The 22,652-nt window shown below is 39.5% G+C and overlaps 1 protein-coding gene across 1 annotated transcript in view; it reads left to right on the plus strand.

Moving 5' to 3' along the window:
- ppp1r2 (protein phosphatase 1, regulatory (inhibitor) subunit 2) overlaps positions 1–21,677 on the plus strand; it is a 38,484-nt gene extending 16,807 nt beyond the window's left edge. The window contains exons 4-6 of the mRNA XM_043702285.2: positions 10,091–10,182; positions 18,139–18,291; positions 20,295–21,677. Coding sequence (XP_043558220.1) covers positions 10,091–10,182; positions 18,139–18,291; positions 20,295–20,338 — 289 coding nt within the window. The 3' untranslated portion in view covers positions 20,339–21,677. The remainder of the gene's footprint in view (positions 1–10,090; positions 10,183–18,138; positions 18,292–20,294) is intronic.
- Positions 21,678–22,652: the final 975 nt, after the last annotated feature.

Below are 22,652 nucleotides of genomic sequence, written 5' to 3' on the forward strand. Positions count from 1 at the left end.
CTAGAGGGTGGCAATATAAAACCTCCACCCACCTAGCAAAGGCCCTACCCAACCCAAACAACTCTAAAGCATAAGAGATATGGCCATTCCACCCGGTCAAATGCTTTCTCTGCATCTAAGGAAATCTCCAACCCCTGAATCAACCATTGCTGACATAACTTGGAGTATATTCAGCAACCGTATATTCAGCAATTATTAGAAGACCTACGGCATCTTATGAAACCTGTCTGGTTCTCTTTGGAAAAAATGGGCCAACACCTCCTTCAATCTCAGCGCCAAGATCTTAGACAGAATCTTGAAATCTGATTTTAATAGAGAGATGGATCTGTATGAGATGCGATCCTCAGGAACCTCCTCCTCCTTAAGAATGAGGGAAATATTAGCTTCTCTCAAAGGTGTTGGTAAGCATTCGTGTATATAGGAGTGATTGTACATCTCCAGCATCGGCCCTGACAGAATCCCTATAAACTCACCCGGGAGACCATCTGGGCCAGGATTTCCCACTCTGCAGTTGCCTCACTACCTCCTGTATTTCCTGAACTGTCATGGGGGCATTAAGAAGCCTGTTCCAAGGTTACCTCTGGGAGGTCCAGTCTCTTTAAAAAAGGCTCTATTTTGGTCCACCTGTCCTCACAACCTTCAGACCGATGCAATTCAGAGTAAAAACTAAAAAATGCCTCATTAATCCTTTTTAGAATTGTATGTAAGGACCCTGGGTTCCATGTAACAGAGCGATATCAACCATTTTGCTCTTAAAGCTAGAAAGCACTTTTTTCCTTTTAACAGGCAAATTACTTCCCTTGATGTACCAGCTGCACCATTTAACAAGACACTTAGCCGCATCCTTTTAAGACACCCTTGCGCCCCCAGGAGGGAGAGCCTTACAAGGTGCCGGGTGCAAGTAAATAAAGACAGAGTCGCAGAATTGTGTATACAAAAACTACTCTATCATAACTGCAAACAACTATTGCTACCAAATAACTACAAAGAAAACCAATTATAAAACCTTGAAAGGGAGACTGTCTATTTTAAAGTATCTACAAAGTTCTTAGCTTTATCGGCTGAGTCAAATGTATAAACTGAGTCCTCGTGGCTGAAATGGAGCACTGCGGGGTACCTCATGGAGTACTGGATGCCTAGGTTCCTCAGCCTCTTTTTAACTTCATCAAAGGGCTTCCTCTTTTGAATTACAGCTGCTGAGAAATCCTGAAAAAACATGATTTTTGACCCCTTGTGCAGCAGTGCCTGTGGGTCTTTTCCCAGTGATGAGGATTCTATCACTTTCTGCTTGTCCTTGTATGAGTGGAAGTGCACTAGGAGTGGGCAGGCCCACCAGACCTGTGCACTGCGATCCGTAGGCAACTTTCGATCTTCAGCTGGCTGGACCCGATTTGAAGGCCTAGGATCTACGGCAGCCAGTTTTCAAAGAAGCTGACTGGCTACCCACCTTCACTCTCCGGGAGTCTAACAATCTGAAGATTTGTCCTCCGACCTGGTCTCCTCGTAAGGCCCGCACCTCCCGCTCCAGTACCTGGATCTGACTGGCTGTGGAATCGATCGCCGCTTTTGAGGCTGTGGTTCGACCCTCCATCTGCTCCCTGAGGCCCTGGAGCTCACGTTCATGCTTCTGCAGCATGGATGTGATGGGTTGGACTTGGGCACAGATCTCCTCACTGATCTCCCCAATCGTAGTTCCAACCTTCGAGGCAAGTCTTGCCATCGCCGCTGCCAATTCCTGTGAGTCTGTCAGGTCCGCTGGGGGTTTGGGAAAGGCTGCTGCTGCGGCCTCTGGTGTACCCGGTGCTCCAAGGAAGTGTCCTCCCTGCTGCAGTTTGCTTGCTGCTTTTCCTTTTGGCATCCTTCCCACTCCCAAATATTAATGAATGTGTTCTGTAAGGTTTTAAACTAATAATTCCACCATCTTGTCGAGTCCCCGATCCGTATGTTATATTAACCTAGGTCTATTTGATTGGTAATTTCAGGTCTTTACATGCTTGGATAAATTTTCTTATGGCTCCTGGAATAACTAGGCTTGATTTCCAGTATGCTCCCCCAGAGAGACATGAAACCCTTTCCTTTTGCACTGCCGTTGAATGTTCAGTGCAAAAGGCACTACAATTCAATGGTAAGACCATAAGAAATAGGAACAGAATTAGGCCGTTTCGCCCCTGGAGCCTGCTGCTCATCCAGTAGGATCATGGCTGACCTGACATTCCTCATGACAACTTTCCTGCACTTTTCCCATAACTGTGGGCGGCACGGTGGCACAGTGGTTAGCACTGTTGCCTCACAGCGCCAGAGACCCGGGTTCAATTCCCGCCTCAGGCGACTGACTGTGTGGAGTTTGCACGTTCTCCCCGTGTCTGCGTGGGTTTCCTCCGGGTGCTCCAGTTTCCTCCCACAGTCCAAAGATGTGCAGGTTAGGTGAATTGGCCGTGCTAAATTGCCCGTAGTGTTAGGTAAGGGGTAAATGTAGGGGTCTGGGTGGGTTGCGCTTCGGCGGGTCGGTGTGGACTTGTTGGGCCGAAGGGCCTGTTTCCACATTGTAATGTAATCCTAAAAAAAACTCTTGATGCCCTTACTGATTAAGAATCTAACAATTTCAACCTTAAACGTACACCAGGACTCTTAGGCCACAGCTCTCTGTTGCCAAGAATTCCATAGACATTCCTTTGAGAAAATAAATTTGTCCTGACCTCGGTATTAAATTGGCGGCCCTTTATTCTGAAAGTATACACTCCAGTCCTAAACTTCCCATGAGGGGAAGCACCCTCTTAGCATTTACCCTCTCAATCCCTGTAAAAATGTTACGTTCTAATGCGATCACCTCTCATTCTTCTAAGTGTCAATGAGTAGAATCCCAATCTGTTTAGCCGTTGCCATTTAGACAATCCCTGCATCCACAGGATCATCCTAGTGAACTGCTTCTAATGAAGTGATGTATTTACTGAAATAAAGGGACCAAAACTGCTCACAGTACTCTGGACAACCACCTGATGAAGAAGCAGCACTTTGAAAGCTAGTGCTTCCAAACAAACATGTTGGACTCTCACCTGGTGTTGTGTAACCTTTGACAGAACACTGGATGTAGTCTCACTTGCACCTCGTGCAGTTGCAGTAAGACCTCCCTACTCTTATACTCCAACCCTTTTGAATTAAGGGTCAACGTTTCATTAATCTTAGTGTTTACCAACAGTACATTTGTGCTAGCTTTTTGTTTTTCATTGATAAGACCCTTTGTGTTGCAATTTTTCTCCATTTAAACAATATTCTGCTCTCCCTTACAAAATGAGCAATTTCACATTTTGCCATGTTCTATTTGTCATCGTTTGCCTACTTATTTAACCTATCGATGTCTCTCTCAACTGTTGGTATCCTTCTTGCAACCTGCCTTTCCATGTATTTTTGTCATCTGCACATTTGACTACAGTATATTCACTTTCTTCAAGTCACTAACATATATTGTAAACAGCTGCGGTCTGAGTATTGATCCCTGTGCAATCCCACTGGTTATGGGTTGCCAACCTGAAAAAGAACCCCTTATCCCCACTTGCTGTTTCCGGCCAATTAGCCAATTCTCTATCTATATTACCTCTAATACCAGAGGCTCTTTACTAATGACTTGAGCTTTAGTGATGTACCTTGTTGAAGGTCTTCTTTAAGTCCAAATACAACACGTTTACTGGTTTCCCTTCTGTCCACTCTGGTTGAGACTTCCTCAATAAACTAAAGACAGTCTGACACTATTTCTCTTTCATGAAGCTGTGTTGACTTTGCTTGATTAGTCTGATCTTCCAAATGTTCTGCTATTGCTTCCTTAATGCCCGAGTCCACTACTCTTTCAACAATTGATGCGAGGCTAATTGGCCTATAGTTACTGACTTTTTACCTCGTTTTTTGAAAACGGGTATTGCATTGGCAGTTTTCCAATCCCTTGGTACTTCTTCAGAATTCAAGAATTTTTAGGAAAATTACAACCCAATGTGCACACACTCTTTAAGTATCCTAGGATGCAAATCAGGGTACTTGTCTGCCTTTAGCCCCATTTATTTGTCTTCTGCTACTTGTCTAGTGATGGTGACATTCATGTCCAACCTGTAAGAAAGCGATTCTCCAAAGGTGGAGTTCCATCCTGTTTGACACTGGAATCAATTTGGATCTTGGCAGAAAGTTTACAGTGCAAGTTTAACATTGCTTTGAACGTACAGTTTCAGAATGACACTGAATTTCTGCTGTGAGTAAACAAAATAGAATTAGAGTAAACTAGTAAGAAACAAAAATGGTGAGTAAAAGCCTTCATAAGTCTGAAAGGAAAAGATTAGCAAAAGCAAATATGGACTCTTTATAAGCCAAGTCAGGAGAGAGAAAGGAAAAGGCAGAGAAGAGGAAATTACTAAAAAAAAACTCCCAAAATAATAAGGCTTCTAGTATAAACCAGGAGCTGTGAAATACTCATTTTTGTTTTTAAAAGAATGTACTACTAAAATAATAGGTTTTAAGTAGACAAATTATTTGAATTTGATCATCTATATCCTCACTGTTGAAAGAAGTGAATGTGGAGATAGTCAATGCATTAATAGTTTTGTTTCAAAATTCTAATGACTTTGGAGCGATTCTTGCATATTGGAGGGTGACTAGTATAACCCCACTATTTAAGGAGGGAGGGAGAAAACAGAAGATTTCCACATCTTTTAGCCAATATCAATCATAAAGAAAATGTGAAAATCTTGAGTAAAGCACATGATAACAATATACTTAAAATATAATGATAGAATTGGGCAGAGTCAACATCCATTAATGAAAAAATTAAAGTTTAACAAATCTGGTGGTGTTTTTGAGAATGTGACTAGCAGAAGAGATAAGAGATGACCAGTGAATGTGGTATGTTTAGATTTTCAGCAAGCTTTTGAAAAGTCCCACACAAGAGTTTAATAAACAATATTACAACATTGGAGAGAATATTGCAAACTGTTTAATGGACAGAAAAGAGATAACAGGAAAAATGAATCTTTTTGGATTGGCAGGCTGTGACTAATGGGATAGCAAATGATCGTTGTTTGGGTTTCAACTTTTCAAGTCTCGAACATTTATTTAGATTCCAAGATTAATCATTAACATTTTCCAAATTTAGAGATGGCACAGAACTAGGTAGAAGTATGAGTTGTGAGGAGGATACAAAGACACTTCAGTGGGATTTGCCAGCCAATTAAGTGAGCGGGCAAAAAATTGACAGAAGGAATACAATGTAGAGGAATGGTTTGTTCACTTTTGCAGGGAAAACAGAAACACCGAATATTTCTTAAGTGGTGATAGGCTGGGAAATGTTGAGTCTCAAAGAGATTTGAATGTCTTTGTTCATGAATCACGAATTTAACTTAGTTTGAATGCCAACAACATTCTCACAAGATAGCTGAATTGATCACTCTAATGAAAGAGAAAGGGTTTGATTTCATTGCCATTATGCATATTTGACCGTAGGGTGACCAAAACTGGGAACTGAATATTAAAGAATATTTAATATTTTGGAAGGATTAGGCAAAAATGAAAGATGTGAGTAGTGTTAATAATAAAGAATGGGATCAGTATGTTGACAAAAGAAAATTTGCAATGAAAGAATAAGATGTAGAAACTCTGGGTGGGCGGCACGGTGGCACAGTGGTTAGCACTGCTGCCTCGCAGCGCCAGAGACCCGGGTTCAATTCCCGCCTCAGGCGACTGACTGTGTGGAGTTTGCACATTCTCCCCGTGTCTGCGTGGGTTTCCTCCGGTTTCCTCCCACAGTCACAAAGATGTGCAGGTTAGGTGAATTGGCCATGTTAAATTGTCCGTAATGTTAGGTAAGGGGTAAATGTAGGGGTATGGGTGGTTTGCGCTTCGGCGGGTCGGTGTGGACTTGTTGGGCCGGAGGGCCTGTTTCCACACTGTGAAGTAATCTTAAAAAAAAAAAAAACCTGCATTGATAGGAATGTTTTCTAGGTCACCAAACAGTGGTGGTAATTTCGGAGAAAGTGAGGACTGCAGGTGCTGGCGATCAGAGCTGAAAATGTGTTGGTGGAAAAGCGCAGCAGGTCAGACAGCATCCAAGGAGCAGGAGAATCGACGTTTCGGGCATGAGCCCTTCTTCAGGAATGAAGAAAGTGTGCCAAGCAGGCTAAAATAAAAGGTAGGGAGGAGGGACTTGGGGGATGGGCGTTGGAAATGCGATAGGTATCCAACGCCCCTCCCCCAAGTCCCTCCTCCCTACCTTTAATCTTAGCCTGCTTGGCACACTTTACTCATCCTCTCTCTACAAGAATCTCAGGGAGTCTCTCTCTCATTGCATGCCACTCTCTCCCACCCCCACCCTCCTCTAGCTTATCTCTCCATGCTTCAGGCTCTCTGCCTTTATTCCTGATGAAGGGCTTTTGCCCGAAACGTCGATTTTGCCTGTCCTCGGATGCTGCCTGAATTGCTGTGCTCTTCCAGCACCACTGATCCAGAATCTGGTTTCCAGCATCTGCAGTCATTGTTTTTACCTCGTTGATTTTAACCCTACTGCGAATCCTCTTGCAAGGATGCCTGCCTTGAAGAAGTTTTCCTCCTCTCTCGACAAGAATCTCAGGGAGTCTCTCTCTCATTGCATGCCACTCTCTCCCACCCCCACCCTCCTCTAGCTTATCTCTCCATGCTTCAGGCTCTCTGCCTTTATTCCTGATGAAGGGCTTTTGCCCGAAACGTCGATTTTGCCTGTCCTCGGATGCTGCCTGAATTGCTGTGCTCTTCCAGCACCACTGATCCAGAATCTGGTTTCCAGCATCTGCAGTCATTGTTTTTACCTCGTTGATTTTAACCCTACTGCGAATCCTCTTGCAAGGATGCCTGCCTTGAAGAAGTTTTCCTCCTCTCTCTACAAGAATCTCAGGGAGTCTCTCTCTCATTGCATGCCACTCTCTCCCACCCCCACCCTCCTCTAGCTTATCTCTCCATGCTTCAGGCTCTCTGCCTTTATTCCTGATGAAGGGCTTTTGCCCGAAACGTCGATTTTGCCTGTCCTCGGATGCTGCCTGAATTGCTGTGCTCTTCCAGCACCACTGATCCAGAATCTGGTTTCCAGCATCTGCAGTCATTGTTTTTACCTCGTTGATTTTAACCCTACTGCGAATCCTCTTGCAAGGATGCCTGCCTTGAAGAAGTTTTCCTCCTCTCTCTACAAGAATCTCAGGGAGTCTCTCTCTCATTGCATGCCACTCTCTCCCACCCCCACCCTCCTCTAGCTTATCTCTCCATGCTTCAGGCTCTCTGCCTTTATTCCTGATGAAGGGCTTTTGCCCGAAACGTCGATTTTGCCTGTCCTCGGATGCTGCCTGAATTGCTGTGCTCTTCCAGCACCACTGATCCAGAATCTGGTTTCCAGCATCTGCAGTCATTGTTTTTACCTCGTTGATTTTAACCCTACTGCGAATCCTCTTGCAAGGATGCCTGCCTTGAAGAAGTTTTCCTCCTCTCTCTACAAGAATCTCAGGGAGTCTCTCTCTCATTGCATGCCACTCTCTCCCACCCCCACCCTCCTCTAGCTTATCTCTCCATGCTTCAGGCTCTCTGCCTTTATTCCTGATGAAGGGCTTTTGCCCGAAACGTCGATTTTGCCTGTCCTCGGATGCTGCCTGAATTGCTGTGCTCTTCCAGCACCACTGATCCAGAATCTGGTTTCCAGCATCTGCAGTCATTGTTTTTACCTCTACACTTTACTCATTCCTGAAGAAGGACTCATGCCCGAAACGTCGATTCTCCTGCTCCTTGGTAATATAGGCATAGTATAAATCGGGAAATGTAAGTGCATGTAAAAAGGGAAATACAATCCTTATCAATGGTTTCAATTTACATATAGACTGGTTAATCTAATTAGTACCAATATTGTGGAAGAGTTATTCCTGGAATTTGTTTGACATGATTGTGATAATCCAAGAGTGACATGTTGAGGAACCAGCACTATTTTAGATTCAATATTATGCTATGGGAATGATCTAATAACATCATTGTTTTTAAAAGAAACCTTAGAAACTGGTGAAAATGATCGTAAAATGATTGAGCATTCCATTTAAATTTGAATACGTTGTACTTCAATCTGAAATTATGGGTCTAACAATCGAAACAAAGGCAATTATGAAGCTATGTGGACATTGTTCAATCTACCACAGCCAATCATTGAAAAATTATGACAGTAGATAAACAATAGTTAGCATTTAAAGAATTAATGCTGGATTTTTAAGCATTAAGTAAATAACATCAAAGACTTACAAAGGTGCTTAAAAAAAAGCTGTAATCCTGAGGATTGTTAGAATTCAAAGAATGAAGAAATGGTAAGGAATGAGAGAATAAAAAAAAATGTAAAATAGCAAGAAATAATTGATTATATTTTTTATAGGTATGTATAAAAGAAAACCGTAACAAAGACATATGAATCCATTACATGCAGAACAGGATATAGGTCGTTCTTCTGTAACGCGTGTTTTGCTAATACAGATTTGTTGGATTGTGAGTGACAAATTGGGTACACTTTCTGAAGCACGAAATTTTAAAGCGTGTACTGGCTATAGTGTGATTCTGGCCACAGTAGTTTAAATAGTGTTATTATAACATGATTTCCTTAACACGGGGTTGCACAAGAATGGCAGAACCAACTGTAATTTGTGATAGAAGTGGTGAAGCAATGAAATAAATAGTTAAAGACACAGGATATCTCCCTGCAAGTATTAAGATTCAAGGGTCTAGTGAGAACTTGAAACTGAAATAAAATATTAGTAAAAAGGCTAGTTTTGGAGTAATTAATGAGACCACAAGTTGACACAATCTTCAGCTTTGAACTTAACCTATTCATAATCTGCCAATCATTTAGATGTGAGGTCCATTTTATAATATTGTGAAGTTTATAGATTGTATAAAGTTTGGTGGAAATGTATTTGTAAGGAGGATGCAAAGAGACTTCAAGCGTATTTAGACAGGCAAAGTGAGTGGGCAAGAGCTTGGTTCATAAAATACAATCTGAATAAATGTGTTGTTTTCTGCTTTGATATATGGGATGCAGGTTTCTTAAATGAGAGATCAAGAAAGTGTTGAAGTCCAAACCGACCTAGATAGTCTTGTTCATAAGCAATTGAAAGCCTACCAGCAGGTATAGGAAGCAATTTGAAAGGCAAGCCGGTATGTTAGTCATCATTGCAAGAAGATTTGAGTACAGAAGCAAAGAACTCTTAGAGTATTCATGAGACCGTTCTTTAATATTGTGTATGGTTCTGGTCCCCTTGCCTAAAGAATGCTACACTCCCCCTGTGGTGAGTGTATCCAAGGTTCACTAGTTTGATTCCTGGGATGTTGGAAATGTCTGATGAGGAGATTGGACTTGTACTCTCTCTGATGTTTAGAAGAAGTCGAGGCAACCTCATTAAAAACTCTCAACATTCTTAAAATGATAATTGAGTAGGTGCAAAAAGAATACTCCCCCTGGCAATGGGGTTTACAGCCAAGGGGCAGTTTCAGAATAAAAGACTAGTTATTTCGGAGTGAGATGTGAGGAAACTTCTTCACTCAAAGGTTAACCTTTTGAATTCTCTAACCCAGGGGAGTGGAAGCTGAGTCAGTCAGTCAGTTCAAGATGGACATTAAAAGATTTATAGTTAGTAATGATAGCAAGGAAAATAGGAATAATCTGGGAATGTAGCATAGAGGTAAATGATCAACCATGATCTAGAATTGAAGAACAGGACTGAGTGGCTGAATAACTTCCTGTTCCTATGTTTCTGACATGTAACTTTAGCAAGCAGTGACAAAGCAAAGATTTCTAAAGGTTTTTAAAAAAAAAGTGATATAGGAATAGTCCAAGAAAATAAGTAATTAAGTAGAAGATCAGCCTTCATCCCATTGAATGACACAGTGGGCTTGAAGGGCTGAATGGCCTATTCCCTTATGTTCTTCTCAAATGGAAAAGATACCCTTGCAAAATTGCTTGTAAGTCTACTTAAAAGTCAATGTACGTTTTTTTTGTTGTCATACAGCATATGAACAGGTCTACTTTCAAACTGTTTGTAAAACTACAGATCTTTTACCTTTTTAGACTTACAGCAGCTGAGGGGGTTAATCCTAAAATCTTTGAACCAAAGGAAGAAAGTAGTGATGAGGAGGAAGAGCTAACTCCAGAAGAACAAGGCAAGCCAACTATATTTTCATATTGAGGCAATGTGTTTCACTTTGTTTTTTAAGTTTCTAATGCCTGTTCATGGTTAAACCATAAGGCCTATGATAAGTCGAGAAGGCTGCTAAATAATGTTCTATGGTATTAGGGGCAAGGTGCTGGTATGGATAGAGAATTGGCTGACTGGCAGAAGGCAGAGAGTGGGGACAAAGGGGTCTTTTTCAGGCTGGCTGCCAGTGTATTGGACCAGAGTAAAACCCCCTCAACATATATCAAGATAACCTAGACCCCAACATTTTCTTATTTTTAAAGGCAAGTGTAAAGTAGTATGTTCTGGATGCAGTTTGATTAAACTACCAGGCTTGAAGCAAAACACACTTTAGCTATAAGGTAAGAATACAAACAAAGGTAGGAAGAATTGGAATAACTTCACTCGATTGGAAAACTTGACAGAATAATGAATGATTTAAATACTAAACAGCAACTGTTCCAATATAGTAACATAACATAAACGCACCCTTGGCAAAGAGAAATTCAGTAAAATAGATTGTTTCAAAGACAATCCTCCAGCCCAGGAGGGAAGAATCTGTGTGTCCATGTGTTCCAATATCTGTATATACCAGTCTGTAGCACCAGTATTATTTGAAAAAAATAGTAGTGTGTGTGTGGTTTTGGAAAGGAACTGCAGGTCAGGCTGCATTCGAGGAGCAGGAGAATTGACATTTCAGGCATAAGCCCTTCACCAGGAAAGGGCTTTTTGGAAAAATATCCAATACGTTTTTCAATCTTTTCATCCTCATCTTGGAACAGTACCCACGAACACCCACATCACACGCATCGATAGCCACCGTCAGTGGCTTTGCACAATTAGGTGTGGCTAACATTGGGCAGTGATTATCACAGCTTTCAGGCTGTCAACTGCCTTTTGACACTTTTCTGTCCATTGAAAGTTTCTGCAATTCTTCAACAGGGCAGACAGTGGAGCAACCACACTGCTAAAATTTGGTGCAAACTTCCAATACGAGCCACTCAGCCCCAGGATTCATAGTATTTCCTTCTTCAATGGCTTGGAAAGCTCCCCAATAAACTTTGTTTTCACATGCTGAGGGGCCATTTGTCCATGTCTGATGACATGGTCCAGGAGTGTGACTTGGGCTTTTGTAAACTCACTCTTTGCCAGGTTCATCACAAAACTTGCATCCCAAAATCGACTGGGTGATTCCAATAGAAACTCCAAATGTTCTTTCCATGTATCACTAAAAATCACCAGATCTTCAATGTACGCCACACAATTGGGTAATCCAGAAATGCCTATTGTTTAGTCTGGCATACTCTTCATATTAAATGGCATGACTTTGAACTGGTACAGACCATTTGGGTGTCATGAAAGCCAAACTTTTCTTCACTCTTTTGAATACCAGCATCCTCTGAGTAAGTCCAACTTTGAATGTAAGTTGCTTGCTCGGCCCTTCTCAATACAATCTTCCAAACATACAATATGTAACAGATATCCAATTCTAACAGTACTGACTTTGGGACAGTCTACTCATTCGTTGAGTACGTCCTGGTTTTGGCACCATTACAAAGGGTGAGCTCCATCACTATAACTTCGATTATATCATCTTTGAGCATGCATTCAACTTTTTAAAACCTGTGCCAACATTAGAGTATTAGGTCTATAAGGATGTTGATGAATTGGAATAGCATTTCCTATGTCTACATCCTGCAATGTTGTTTTAGTACTTCCCAGCTTATTCCCACATATCTCCCCATGGGATTGTAGTAACTCTTCCAGTCATTTTGATTTTCTTCTGGAAGATGACTCACTAATTTATTACAATTTTTTTTGGAACTTCTTCATTGTCTAGTTTAATTTGAGGAATGCCAAATTCAGAATAATCTGAACTTGTTTCCTCACTTTGTGTTGTCACCAGTAACACATTCTCCTTTTGCTTTCTCCTGCATTAGAATACTATTTGAGCATATTCACGTGACATACTGAGATTTCTTTCTATCTGACGTTCTTGCCAAATAATTCCCCTCACTTAATTTCCTTTTGATTTGATAAAACCCACTAAACCTTGCTTTTAAAGGTTCATGAACCACTGGTAGTAATACTAACACTTTATTTCTGCTAGCAAGACAATGACTGTTTGATTTTCTGTCAGCTTCCTATTTCATCACCACCTTTTAAATGTTGTCAAGCCAATTTATCTGCTCTATTTAATCTTTCCGTCAAATTTGACACACAATCCAAATATATGGTCTCTGAACTCTGACTCACCAATTTCTCCTTAATTAATTTTAGTGGTCCTCTCACCTGCTGCAAAACTAATTCAAGTGGACTGATTCATTAGGTGCAACCCTAATTGCAAAAAGTATAAATGGAATTCCTTTATCGCAATCCTCTGGATAGTCTTGACTAAAAGCCTTCAACATGGTCTTGAAAGTTTGCCACTATTCTAATTCTCCCTCTGATTCTGGATGGTACACAGTGAATTTGAATTGTTTTATTCCGAAGCCATCCATAACTTCTTTGATTTTGATGTAAAATCTGATCCTCGATCTGATTATATTTCTTTAGACAGGCCATATCTAGCGAGAAAAAGTTTGATTACACCTTCTACAATCCTTTTAGCCGGGATACCACATAATGGCATGGTCTCTAGAAACCTCGTGGACACATGCATTCTGGTCAGCATGGATGTGTTTTACGGGGGGATCCCTTCGGCCCTTGATGTTGCGCTGACCTGTGAAATCGATCTGAAGCCCATCTAACCTACACTATTCCATTATCATCCATATGTGTATCCACTGACCATTTAAATGCCCTTAAAGTTGGCAAGTCTACTAGTGTTGCAGGCAGGGTGTTCCGTACCCTTACTACTCTTAGTAAAGAACCTACTTCTGACATCTGACCTATATCTATCATCCTTCAATTTAAAGCAATGTCCCCTTGTACTAGCCATCGTCATCTGAGGAAAAAGGCTGTCACTGTCCAACCTCTGATCCAATGATCATCTTGTATGTCTCTATTAAGTCACCTCTCAACCTTCCCTTTAACAAAAACAGCCTCCAATCCCTCAGTCTTTCCTCATAAGACTTTCCCTTCATACTAGGCAACATCCTGGTAAATCTTCTCTGCACCCTTTTCAATGCTTCTGCATTCTTCTTATAAAACTGTTACCAGAACTGTACGCAATACTCCCAGGTGCGGCGGCACCAGACCTCATGGCTCGGAAATTCAGTCCCTCTGTCAATAAAAGCTAATACACTGTATGCTGCCTTAACAGCCCTATCAACCTAGGTGGCAAATTTCAGGGGTTTATGGACATGGACACCGAGATCTTTGCTCATCCACACTACCAAGAATATACCATTAGCCCAGTACTCTTTATTCCTGTTGCTCCTTCCAAAATGAATAACCTCACACTTTTCTGCATTGAACTCCATTTGCCACCTCTCAGCCCAGCTCTGCAGCTTATCTATGTGCCTTTGCTACCTGCAACATCCTTCCGCATTGTCCACAACTCCACTGACCTTAATGTCACCTACAAATTTACTAATCCATCCTTCTATGCCCTCATCTAGATCACTTATGAAAATGACACACAGCAGCGACCCCAAAACCGATCCTTGTGGTACACCACTAATAACTGAACTCCAGGATGAACATTTCACATCAACCACCACCCTGTTGTCTTTCAGCTAGCCAATTTCTGATTCAAATTGCTAAATCACCCTCAATCCCATGCCTCTGTATTTTTTGCAATTGCCTACTTGTCAAATGCTTTACTGAAATCTGTATACACCACATCAACTGCTGTACCCTCATCTACCTGTTTGGTCACTTTCTCAAAGAACTCAATAAAGTTTGTGAAGCACAACCTACCCTTCACAAAACTGTGTTGACTATCCCTAATCAAATTAATCCTATCTCTTATAATCCTTTCCAACACTTAACCCACAATTGAAGCAAAGCTTACTGCTGTATAATTACTAAGGTTGTCTCTACTCCCCTTCTTGAACAAGGGAACAGCATTTGCTGTCCTCCAGTTTTCTGGCACGATTCCTGTAGACAATGATGACAAAAGTCAAAGCCAAAGGCTCTGCAGTCTCCATCCTAGCTTCCCAATAAATCCCATCTGGCCCAGGACTCCTATCCCATCTATTTTCACACTTTCCAGAATTGCTAACACCACCTCCTTATGAACCTCAATCCCATTTAGTCTAGTAACCTGTTTCTCAGTATTCTCCTTGATAACATTGTCTTTTTCCCAGTGTGAATACTGATGAAAAATATTCTTTGGACTCCACGGATAACTTCCCACTATTGCCCTTGACTGGCCCTAATCTTACTCTGGTTTTTTTACTCCTGACATACCGATAGAAAGCTTTAGGGTTTTCCTTGATCCTACCTGCTAAAAACTTCTCATGTCCCCTCCTGATTCTTCTTAGCTCTGTCTTTAGGTCCTTCCTGGCCACCTTATAACTCTCAAGCTGCCTTACCTAGCCTTCACAATTCATGTTTACATAAGCCGCCTCCTTCCTCTTGACAAGAGATTCAACTTCTTTAATAAACCACAGTTCCCTCACTCAACCCCTTCCTCCTTGCCTGACAGGCACATACTTATCAAGGACATGCAGTAGCTGTTCCTTGAACAAGCTCCACATTTCAATTGTGCCCATCCCTGCAGTTTCCTTCACCATCCTATGCATCCTAAATCTTGCCTAATTGCATCATAATTGCCGTTCCCCCAGCAATAACTCTTGTGCTGAGTTATATACCTATCCCTTTCCATTTCTGAATAGTGGTCACTATCACCAAAGTGCTCGCCTACCTCCAAATCTAACACCTGGCCTGGTTCATTTCCCAGTACCAAATCCAATATAGCGTTGCCTCTTGTTGGCCTGTCTACATACTGTCAAGAAAGCCTCCTGCCCGTATTGGACAAAAACTAACCCATCTAAAGTAAATAACTATAGCGTTTCCAGTCAATATTTGGAAAGTTAAAGATCCCATAACAACTATCCTGTTTCTTTCCTATCCAGTATTAACTTTGTAATCCTTTCCTCTACATCTCTGGACCTTTTTGGAGGCCTATAGAAAACTCCCAACTCTCCTATCTTGTTTCTAACCTCCGCCCATACTGCTGGATCACAGATGGGAGTGATGCCTGCTTTGGTTGAAAGGTCAGTGGGAAAAATCAGGCAGCTGAGGTGTTACAGGAAGTACGCCATGTTTAATTCAAGCAAATCTCTTTGCAGTGGAGACCAATAAAAATGTTTACCTTACTCCAAATGACCATCTACTAGTAATTTATGTGCTACACATTACATCGCTTTTCTATAACACACCAGCATACAACTTGATGAACATCTGCCCATTTTTCTTCTACTTGAAGATGTGATGGTCTCCCATTTCCTTATCAAGATCTTACTTTAAGATAGTAATGTTCTGGGATATGCTCAGATTCTTCTGGATATGCTGTTTGATACAACCGCTTTAATTTTTCATCTCTGTAATTCAGCTAGCCTTTCTGAACTAAAAATATCCACTTTATCCTCCACCTGTTCTTGTTTTTTCTTAACCATTTTGTCTCTGATTGAAATTCAACTTCCTTACTTTTACTCCTTGATTTCTACTACTGTTTCAATATGTAGCGTTCTGACCTTGTTACCGCACAGTCAGGAAAATGTCCCAGAATATGCTTAGTTGCCTGATTTTCCACTGTTTTTTTCAACCACAGCAGGCATCACTCCCATCTGTGATCCAGCATATCATTACGAAGGATAAACAATGCAGATACACAATCCTTTATCTGAAACCCTTGGGCTAGCTGGTTTTTGGAATTTGGAATTTTTCAGATTTTGGAATAAGTGACAGTTTCACGGTGAAATTTTTAAAAGTCTTATTGAACAGCAGACACACCTGTGAGTATTAAGAGTGCTGAGACAGAATTGGGCCACGCCTCCACGTCACATGAGTGAAGTGGGTCGAGTGGTTGTAGAGTTGGCTTTACTGTTTGCACACCAAACAGCTTTGTTATAGAGGAAAGAACCTCTCAACAAAGGCCAGATTTCAGAGCTTTGTGGATTTCGGAAAAAGGAATGTATTTCTGTACTTCTGGAATTGAGATTTTTTTTCTATTGCTCCTACTTATATATTTTTCACTGGATTCTCCAACCTCACTCAATATAATGGAACACTGCTCTTCTCACCATGAATTCCACAAGTAACCACCTTTTATGGCAATATTCCTTTTGAATTACTTATCTTCTGTCACCATGAAATATTGATTTATTCCTGTTTCTCTGCAGCTTTTTAGCTTCCACTGTGCTTTCCTTTACCATTTCAACAAAACGCACTGGTTTATCCTGCTTCCCCATATCTGTCTTGTCAGTGCTTTTACTAAACCACCACACAGCAATTTTGTGTGGCCTACTTTATAACAATGAAAACATCTAAGTTTTTTTTACTTCCCTTATTACCTGAGGATTTCTCTTTGCCCCAATTTATATCCCTCTCAAATAGAAATTGCTGTCGGAAGCCAAGCTTTGATTCATGAATCAACTCAATCATCTGCCATTTCCAGTATTAATCTTATCTCTCTGCTCTTCCACATGATTTCTTACTACTTCAGAAAGTGAATTTTTGAACTCCAAAATAATAGTCTAAGAGTATTGTGTGTTTGATCTGTTTTCAGTCCTTTTATCCACCTGTCAAAGTTACTTTGTTTGATCCTTTCAAACTCTATGTATGCTTGACCACATTCTCTCCTTAGATTCCAAAAATGTCAAGTCGGCTTCTGGCACTAGTTCATATGCATTTCAGACGGCTTTTTTTTTTAAACCTCTTAATGTTCCCCAGATAGTGATGCAAATACCACACCAGCTGTACCTACCAACTTTGTTTTGATCAACAATACCCACATAGTCACTTTCTCAAATGAAATGAAAAAGGCTTCTACATCCTTCTCGTCGAATTTAGGCAATGTTCAGATATTTTTAAACCAATCCCACCAGGACTTTAGCGATAATGTAATTGCTTTCAATCACTCCTCGTCACTACTTCTACCTTTCACCTTCAGCTTCATAATTTTAAGTCGACTTTGAGTTTTCTGTTCTAAAATTTTGAAATTCAAAAGTCTTTCTCCCTTTCTTCTGCTTTCAATCATAATTCATACTGTTTCATTTCTGATTTATGTTGAAGCTGCTTCATTGGCAATTGAATTTTAGCCATTTCCAAAGATTCCACTGGCATTTCTGACAATTGTAAATGTCAAGTTATTACTGCAATTAACCCCCTTTTCCTCACAAACGAAAGCAATTTCAATTCCAGCTGGTCTGCCAGTTCCAAAAACTTTGCCTTGCTCATTTTCTGTAAAACTTCCGAAGTGACCCCCCTCCCTTCCCCCAGTCACGATTTGGAGGAGCTGGTGTTGGACCGGGGTGGACAAAGTTAAACATCTCACCACACCGGGTTATAGTCCAACAGGTTTGTTTGGGGGGGGGGGCGGGGTCTGGAATAGGATCACAAGAAAGATCCAAGGAATGAAGGGCTTGTCTTATGAGAGCAGTTGAGAACTCAAATATATGTGATTATTCAGGGTGTGAATTGGTATTTATGTTTCGCACTTCATGAGAGATTTCTGTATTATTTTATCAACTGTCTGTCACTTGGTAATTGAATTGGTTGTATTATTTATAGTTGATTTGCTGGTGAAGCCATTGGAAGATGAACTATCTTTTTCCTTAACGTTTTAATTACTTACAATTCACAGTATCCTTTTGTGGAATATGATGTGTGCATTCTGATGCCCATCTTTCAGTTACTTCACAATAAATTAAATACTTTGATTAAACCTTGCAAAGTTCTGTAGAATCAGTAAATAAATGTGATGCCAATCTGTGCTGAAGAAGAAAAAAAGAATTTCACAATGAGACTTAAATATTTCATTTCTTTGAAGAAAACAAGAAGCAGTTTGAGATGAAGAGAAAAATGCATTACAACGAAGGCATGAATATCAAATTAGCAAGACAGTTAATTGCCAAGGAGCTAGATGATGAAGAAGAAGATGGCATGAAAGGAGCTGATGACCTGGAAAAGGACTTTGAAGATGGTAATAGTAAAATGCCTCATTTTTATGTTAAATATATTGTTTATAATCTGTTTTGAAACTAAAATGATTTGGGACAAATTTGATTGTGTCAGTTTTAAAATTCACAGTAGTTTCACAGATCAAAAGTGAAAATTTATTCCTGACTATTCAAATCTTCAAACCCATGTCAAATGTAGACTGATATAATGTCACATTTATGCATTTAAGAAACAACTGCAAATATTTAATGCATCTGAGGACTGATTTTTAAACAATATTAAGCCAATAAACGAGTACATTCACCTGCCTAAGCATACTATGCATGTCCTTCAGAAGTGCAAGCATTTGAGTTAAAACTTGTTCAGCATTATCCCTAAATTTTGATAAGTTACGATGCTGTAGCTTGATTCGAAGTTTCAAGACTTCTGTTGATATAATGTACAGTGGCTACAATCAAACCCGTGATATTTACCACCTGAAAGGAAAAGGTCAGCAGGTGCAAAAGAATGCAACCAACTCCATTCAAGCTACACATCATCCTGACTCAAAATAATATCATATTCCATCACTGTTCCAAAGTCAATCTTGATCTCCACCCACCCCCACAAGCCCTATTGTGTGCTGTACCTTTGTCACATGGATTAGCAATTCAAGAAGGTCTCACTATTTTAAGTTGCAGTTTGGATGGACAGCAAATGTTAGCCTAATCAGCAAAAAAAATTAAACACTATTGCTACCTCCTCCCACCAGTCTGAATTATTGCTTACTCATTTGAAATATGACTACAATTCCTAGACCTGACAATTGTGACAACATTGAGGATATATCTGTATTTGCTTTCACTTAATATCTGCAAGGCTAAAACCATTCTACTTAATCTCTTTGTAAACTGCACACACAAGCACAAATGCTTTGCTTTTCCCTGGCTCCTTGCTTGAGGTAAACACATAGGAATAACTCAGATTGCTCTTTGATTCTGCTCCATCACCCAATATCCCATGTAGCATTTTTAATCTCACTTGGTGACATATTAATCATCATCTTGCCTCCTAGCTTACCTGCTTTAATGTTGTCTTCAGCTGAGATTGTAGTCCAATTTGTATAAATCTTGTTTGCCATCCTTTCTAAGTTCTGCTTGACGTTTTTTTTGCACTAACCTTCACTAGTTCCCTGTTCCCATTCCGTTTGAGTGCAAATGTCTTCCTCTCACCTGCCTCTGCAACTGCCTCCAGCCCTCTGTACCAAAGTATTCCCTCTAAGCAGTTGACTGTTTCCTGTTCGTACTGTCGTCTTAAGACTACTTTAACTACCTTGGTCCTACCCTGAAGCTTTATTATTAAGATATTGAACTAATTTTATCCACATCTTTTCAAAATTATTTTTATTATGCACTGTTGTAATTCTTCACCTTATTTTGCTGGTTTTGGAATATATAATGTTTGCTAATCTGCAAGACCCAATGATGTAGGTGGTTCAATGAAAATAATATGTTGTCAGTGGAAACATAAAGAAGCGAGGAACATAGTAATGAAATGATACATGTCTGTATTCTCTGACCAGATATGTCGTCATAAAATTAGCTACAGAATTTCAAATAGTAAACTAAATGATGTACAGCATTAAAACCAATTGAAATTAGTTTAAATGGATGATTTGGGTTAACTGACTCCCTAACTTGTTAAACACTACCGCAAACAGCTATTTGATCCACAATAACATACTACAATTATCTATCCATCAGGCACTTAGTCCAATTTGTGACTTTAAAAGAAAATCTATTTGGTCTGTAATCCAATTAGTACTGAATTTCTATGGGATAACATATTGACAACAATAAATAAAATATGACCAACATGGGTAACAATGTACTTGCAATAACTAAATTGAGACAAAGCAACATTGCCCAGCTTTAATATGTTAATAGCTTAATTGCAGATTAGGACAAATCACTAAAATAAAAATATGCTCAGTACTATTTTTCAAACATTTTAATTTTCTGCCTTTTGTGTTTTCTTTACCACCAGATACAGATGAAGACCTTTCTGAAAGTGAGGACATTGATTCATAGAACAGAGCCATGTTTTAAATCTGGCCCAAAAATATCCAAGCTAGCAGCAATTACCATGAAGGGTTTTAATTTATTCAAACACCGGGGTGTTTCAATTACAATCTCCCTTACATTCAGAGAAGTCTCGTTCTACCTGTGCACTCAGAATTTTGCAGTCGGTGTGTTTCTGCAGTAATGTAAATAAAAATCCTCTTGAGAGGTGGGCAGGATTTGTCTGTCTACCTGTTTTTTTTGTGCTTGCACTGCGGTTGGATCACTGAAAGAACTTGTTTCCTGGAAACCACAGTAGCATAGAATTCATGCAGTAATATGTAGCACAGAACACTTTTTCCAGCAGCTCTCAGCCCAATAATCAGCCTGTAATATATTCATATCTGTGTAATGCTATGTGCACATGTTCAATTCACATTGATACACTTTTGCAGGTTTGTTGCAGAGTACTTTTCTTCCATGTTTTGCATCAGGTAACCAGTTCCAGTTCATATTTTTATATTTGAGGATTTTGTAATTTTGGTTTCTGTGGGGCTTACATTTGGAAAATGCTCAAGATGAAAGTACTGATAACTGGCCAACAGAATGCAATATTTTGTCTTTGAAACTTTGAAAACACTTTAATGCTGCTGATGGTATAAGTTAATAATTTGTACTTGTGTTCATGTTAATAGGATTCACTTAAAGATACTGATAAACGGTTTTTGAATGCTCAAAATCTAATCAAATACCAAGTGTAAAAATGTTTACTAAGTGCCACCGTTGTCAAGACGTATCTAAACTTTATTTTGGGTAGTGGATTAAAATTCAAATGAAGTCACGTGTATTTGGTGTAATGTACAGTTTTATGTAGGGCAATGAAAGGGATAATGACTCTTCATACTTTTGATTCAAATGGTAGTTTTGTTTTTTTGAAAATGTTTATGCTTCTCAAAGTTTGTATTTTAATCCTTGAAATTCTTTGTGACCTGTAGATTTGAAAGGCACATCATTGATAAACCCATTGTAATGCAAACCATTTGTATAATTCAAAATAGATTATATAGTCCCATTGTCCAAAGGGTAGTTTTCTCTGGAATATTTTGTCTGTGGTTTTCGATGGAACATTTTGAGGTGAATTTATTTTACAGATATGCACACTCCCTGAACATCTATTTTCACTGTTTAACAAATCACAGTTGTCCTGCAGTATTTCATCTAATTATCAAATCTGTACTCAATGTTATAATTCTAGACTTGACAGCATTGGTTCCTATGATCTTCACCCAGTATTGTATTCATTTCAGTATAAGAAAACTCTACTATTGTGTGAATAGCAATATAAAATAAAAACGTACCTCCACTTTGAGTAGATTTACTGAAGATTTTATTGTCTGGTTTGTTTGAGAATGAAAAGGTTATTATTCACCAATTGCACGCCATGCGGTTCAGCGTAAATTGTTATAAAAGTGTGAAGTAGCAAACTTTTGAATGCATGTTTATAATGAGATAAAACAAAATTGATGTATAAGATTTTCACACTTGGTCAACATTAATGAATAACTTAGTTAATAAAGTAGTAGGATACTAAATTAAGAAATGCATCGAACTTTCCGAACTTGAGTATAAATTTTCTAGCCAAAATTATGTGCAACTCTGTCCAGGAAAACTTTTTAAAGTTAATAATTTAATTACAATTTGTTCAATTTTACAAAAGAACCCAAATTTGTACCCCTATATTAAGCAATATAATGGTGATTACAAAGCAAGATTATTTATGACTTGGTAGTTTTACTTAATTGTGCACTTGCAACAAAAGTCTGTACTGTGTATTTCCCTAAGTACAACTTTTACAAAATTAGTTGAATGTATTGAAGTAATGCTACATTGATTACTCCTAGATCAGCATGCAATAAATTTTCTTAACTAGATAGTTTAACATGAAACTCAGTTTGACTCTAACATGGGTCAGTTATGTAATAAAAGTTGCACAATCTAAGCCAAATGTGGCTAACAAAGGAAGTTCAGGATTACCTAAGCTTAAAAGAAAAGGCCGATAAAGATTTTCAGAAATAGCAGCAATTCTGACTGTTGGGAGCTTTATATTGATTTAATAAAGGAGGACTAAGAAAATGATAAGGAAGATGAGAATAAAATTTGTTTGCAATCTAACAACAGACATAAAAATGGACTAAAAGCTTCGATAGATATGTACAAAGGAAACATTTGGCTAAAATGAGTTTGGGTCCATTACAGCCAGATTAGGAAAATTGATAAAGGGAATGGAGAAATGGCAGACTAGTTGACTATGTGGTGTCTATTTCACTAAGGAAGTTGCCAGGAG

This window comes from Chiloscyllium plagiosum, unplaced genomic scaffold, assembly GCF_037043375.1.
Source record: "Chiloscyllium plagiosum isolate Xiang-an unplaced genomic scaffold, Cpla_swu_hap1 HiC_scaffold_13, whole genome shotgun sequence".
Classification (NCBI taxonomy): domain Eukaryota; kingdom Metazoa; phylum Chordata; class Chondrichthyes; order Orectolobiformes; family Hemiscylliidae; genus Chiloscyllium; species Chiloscyllium plagiosum.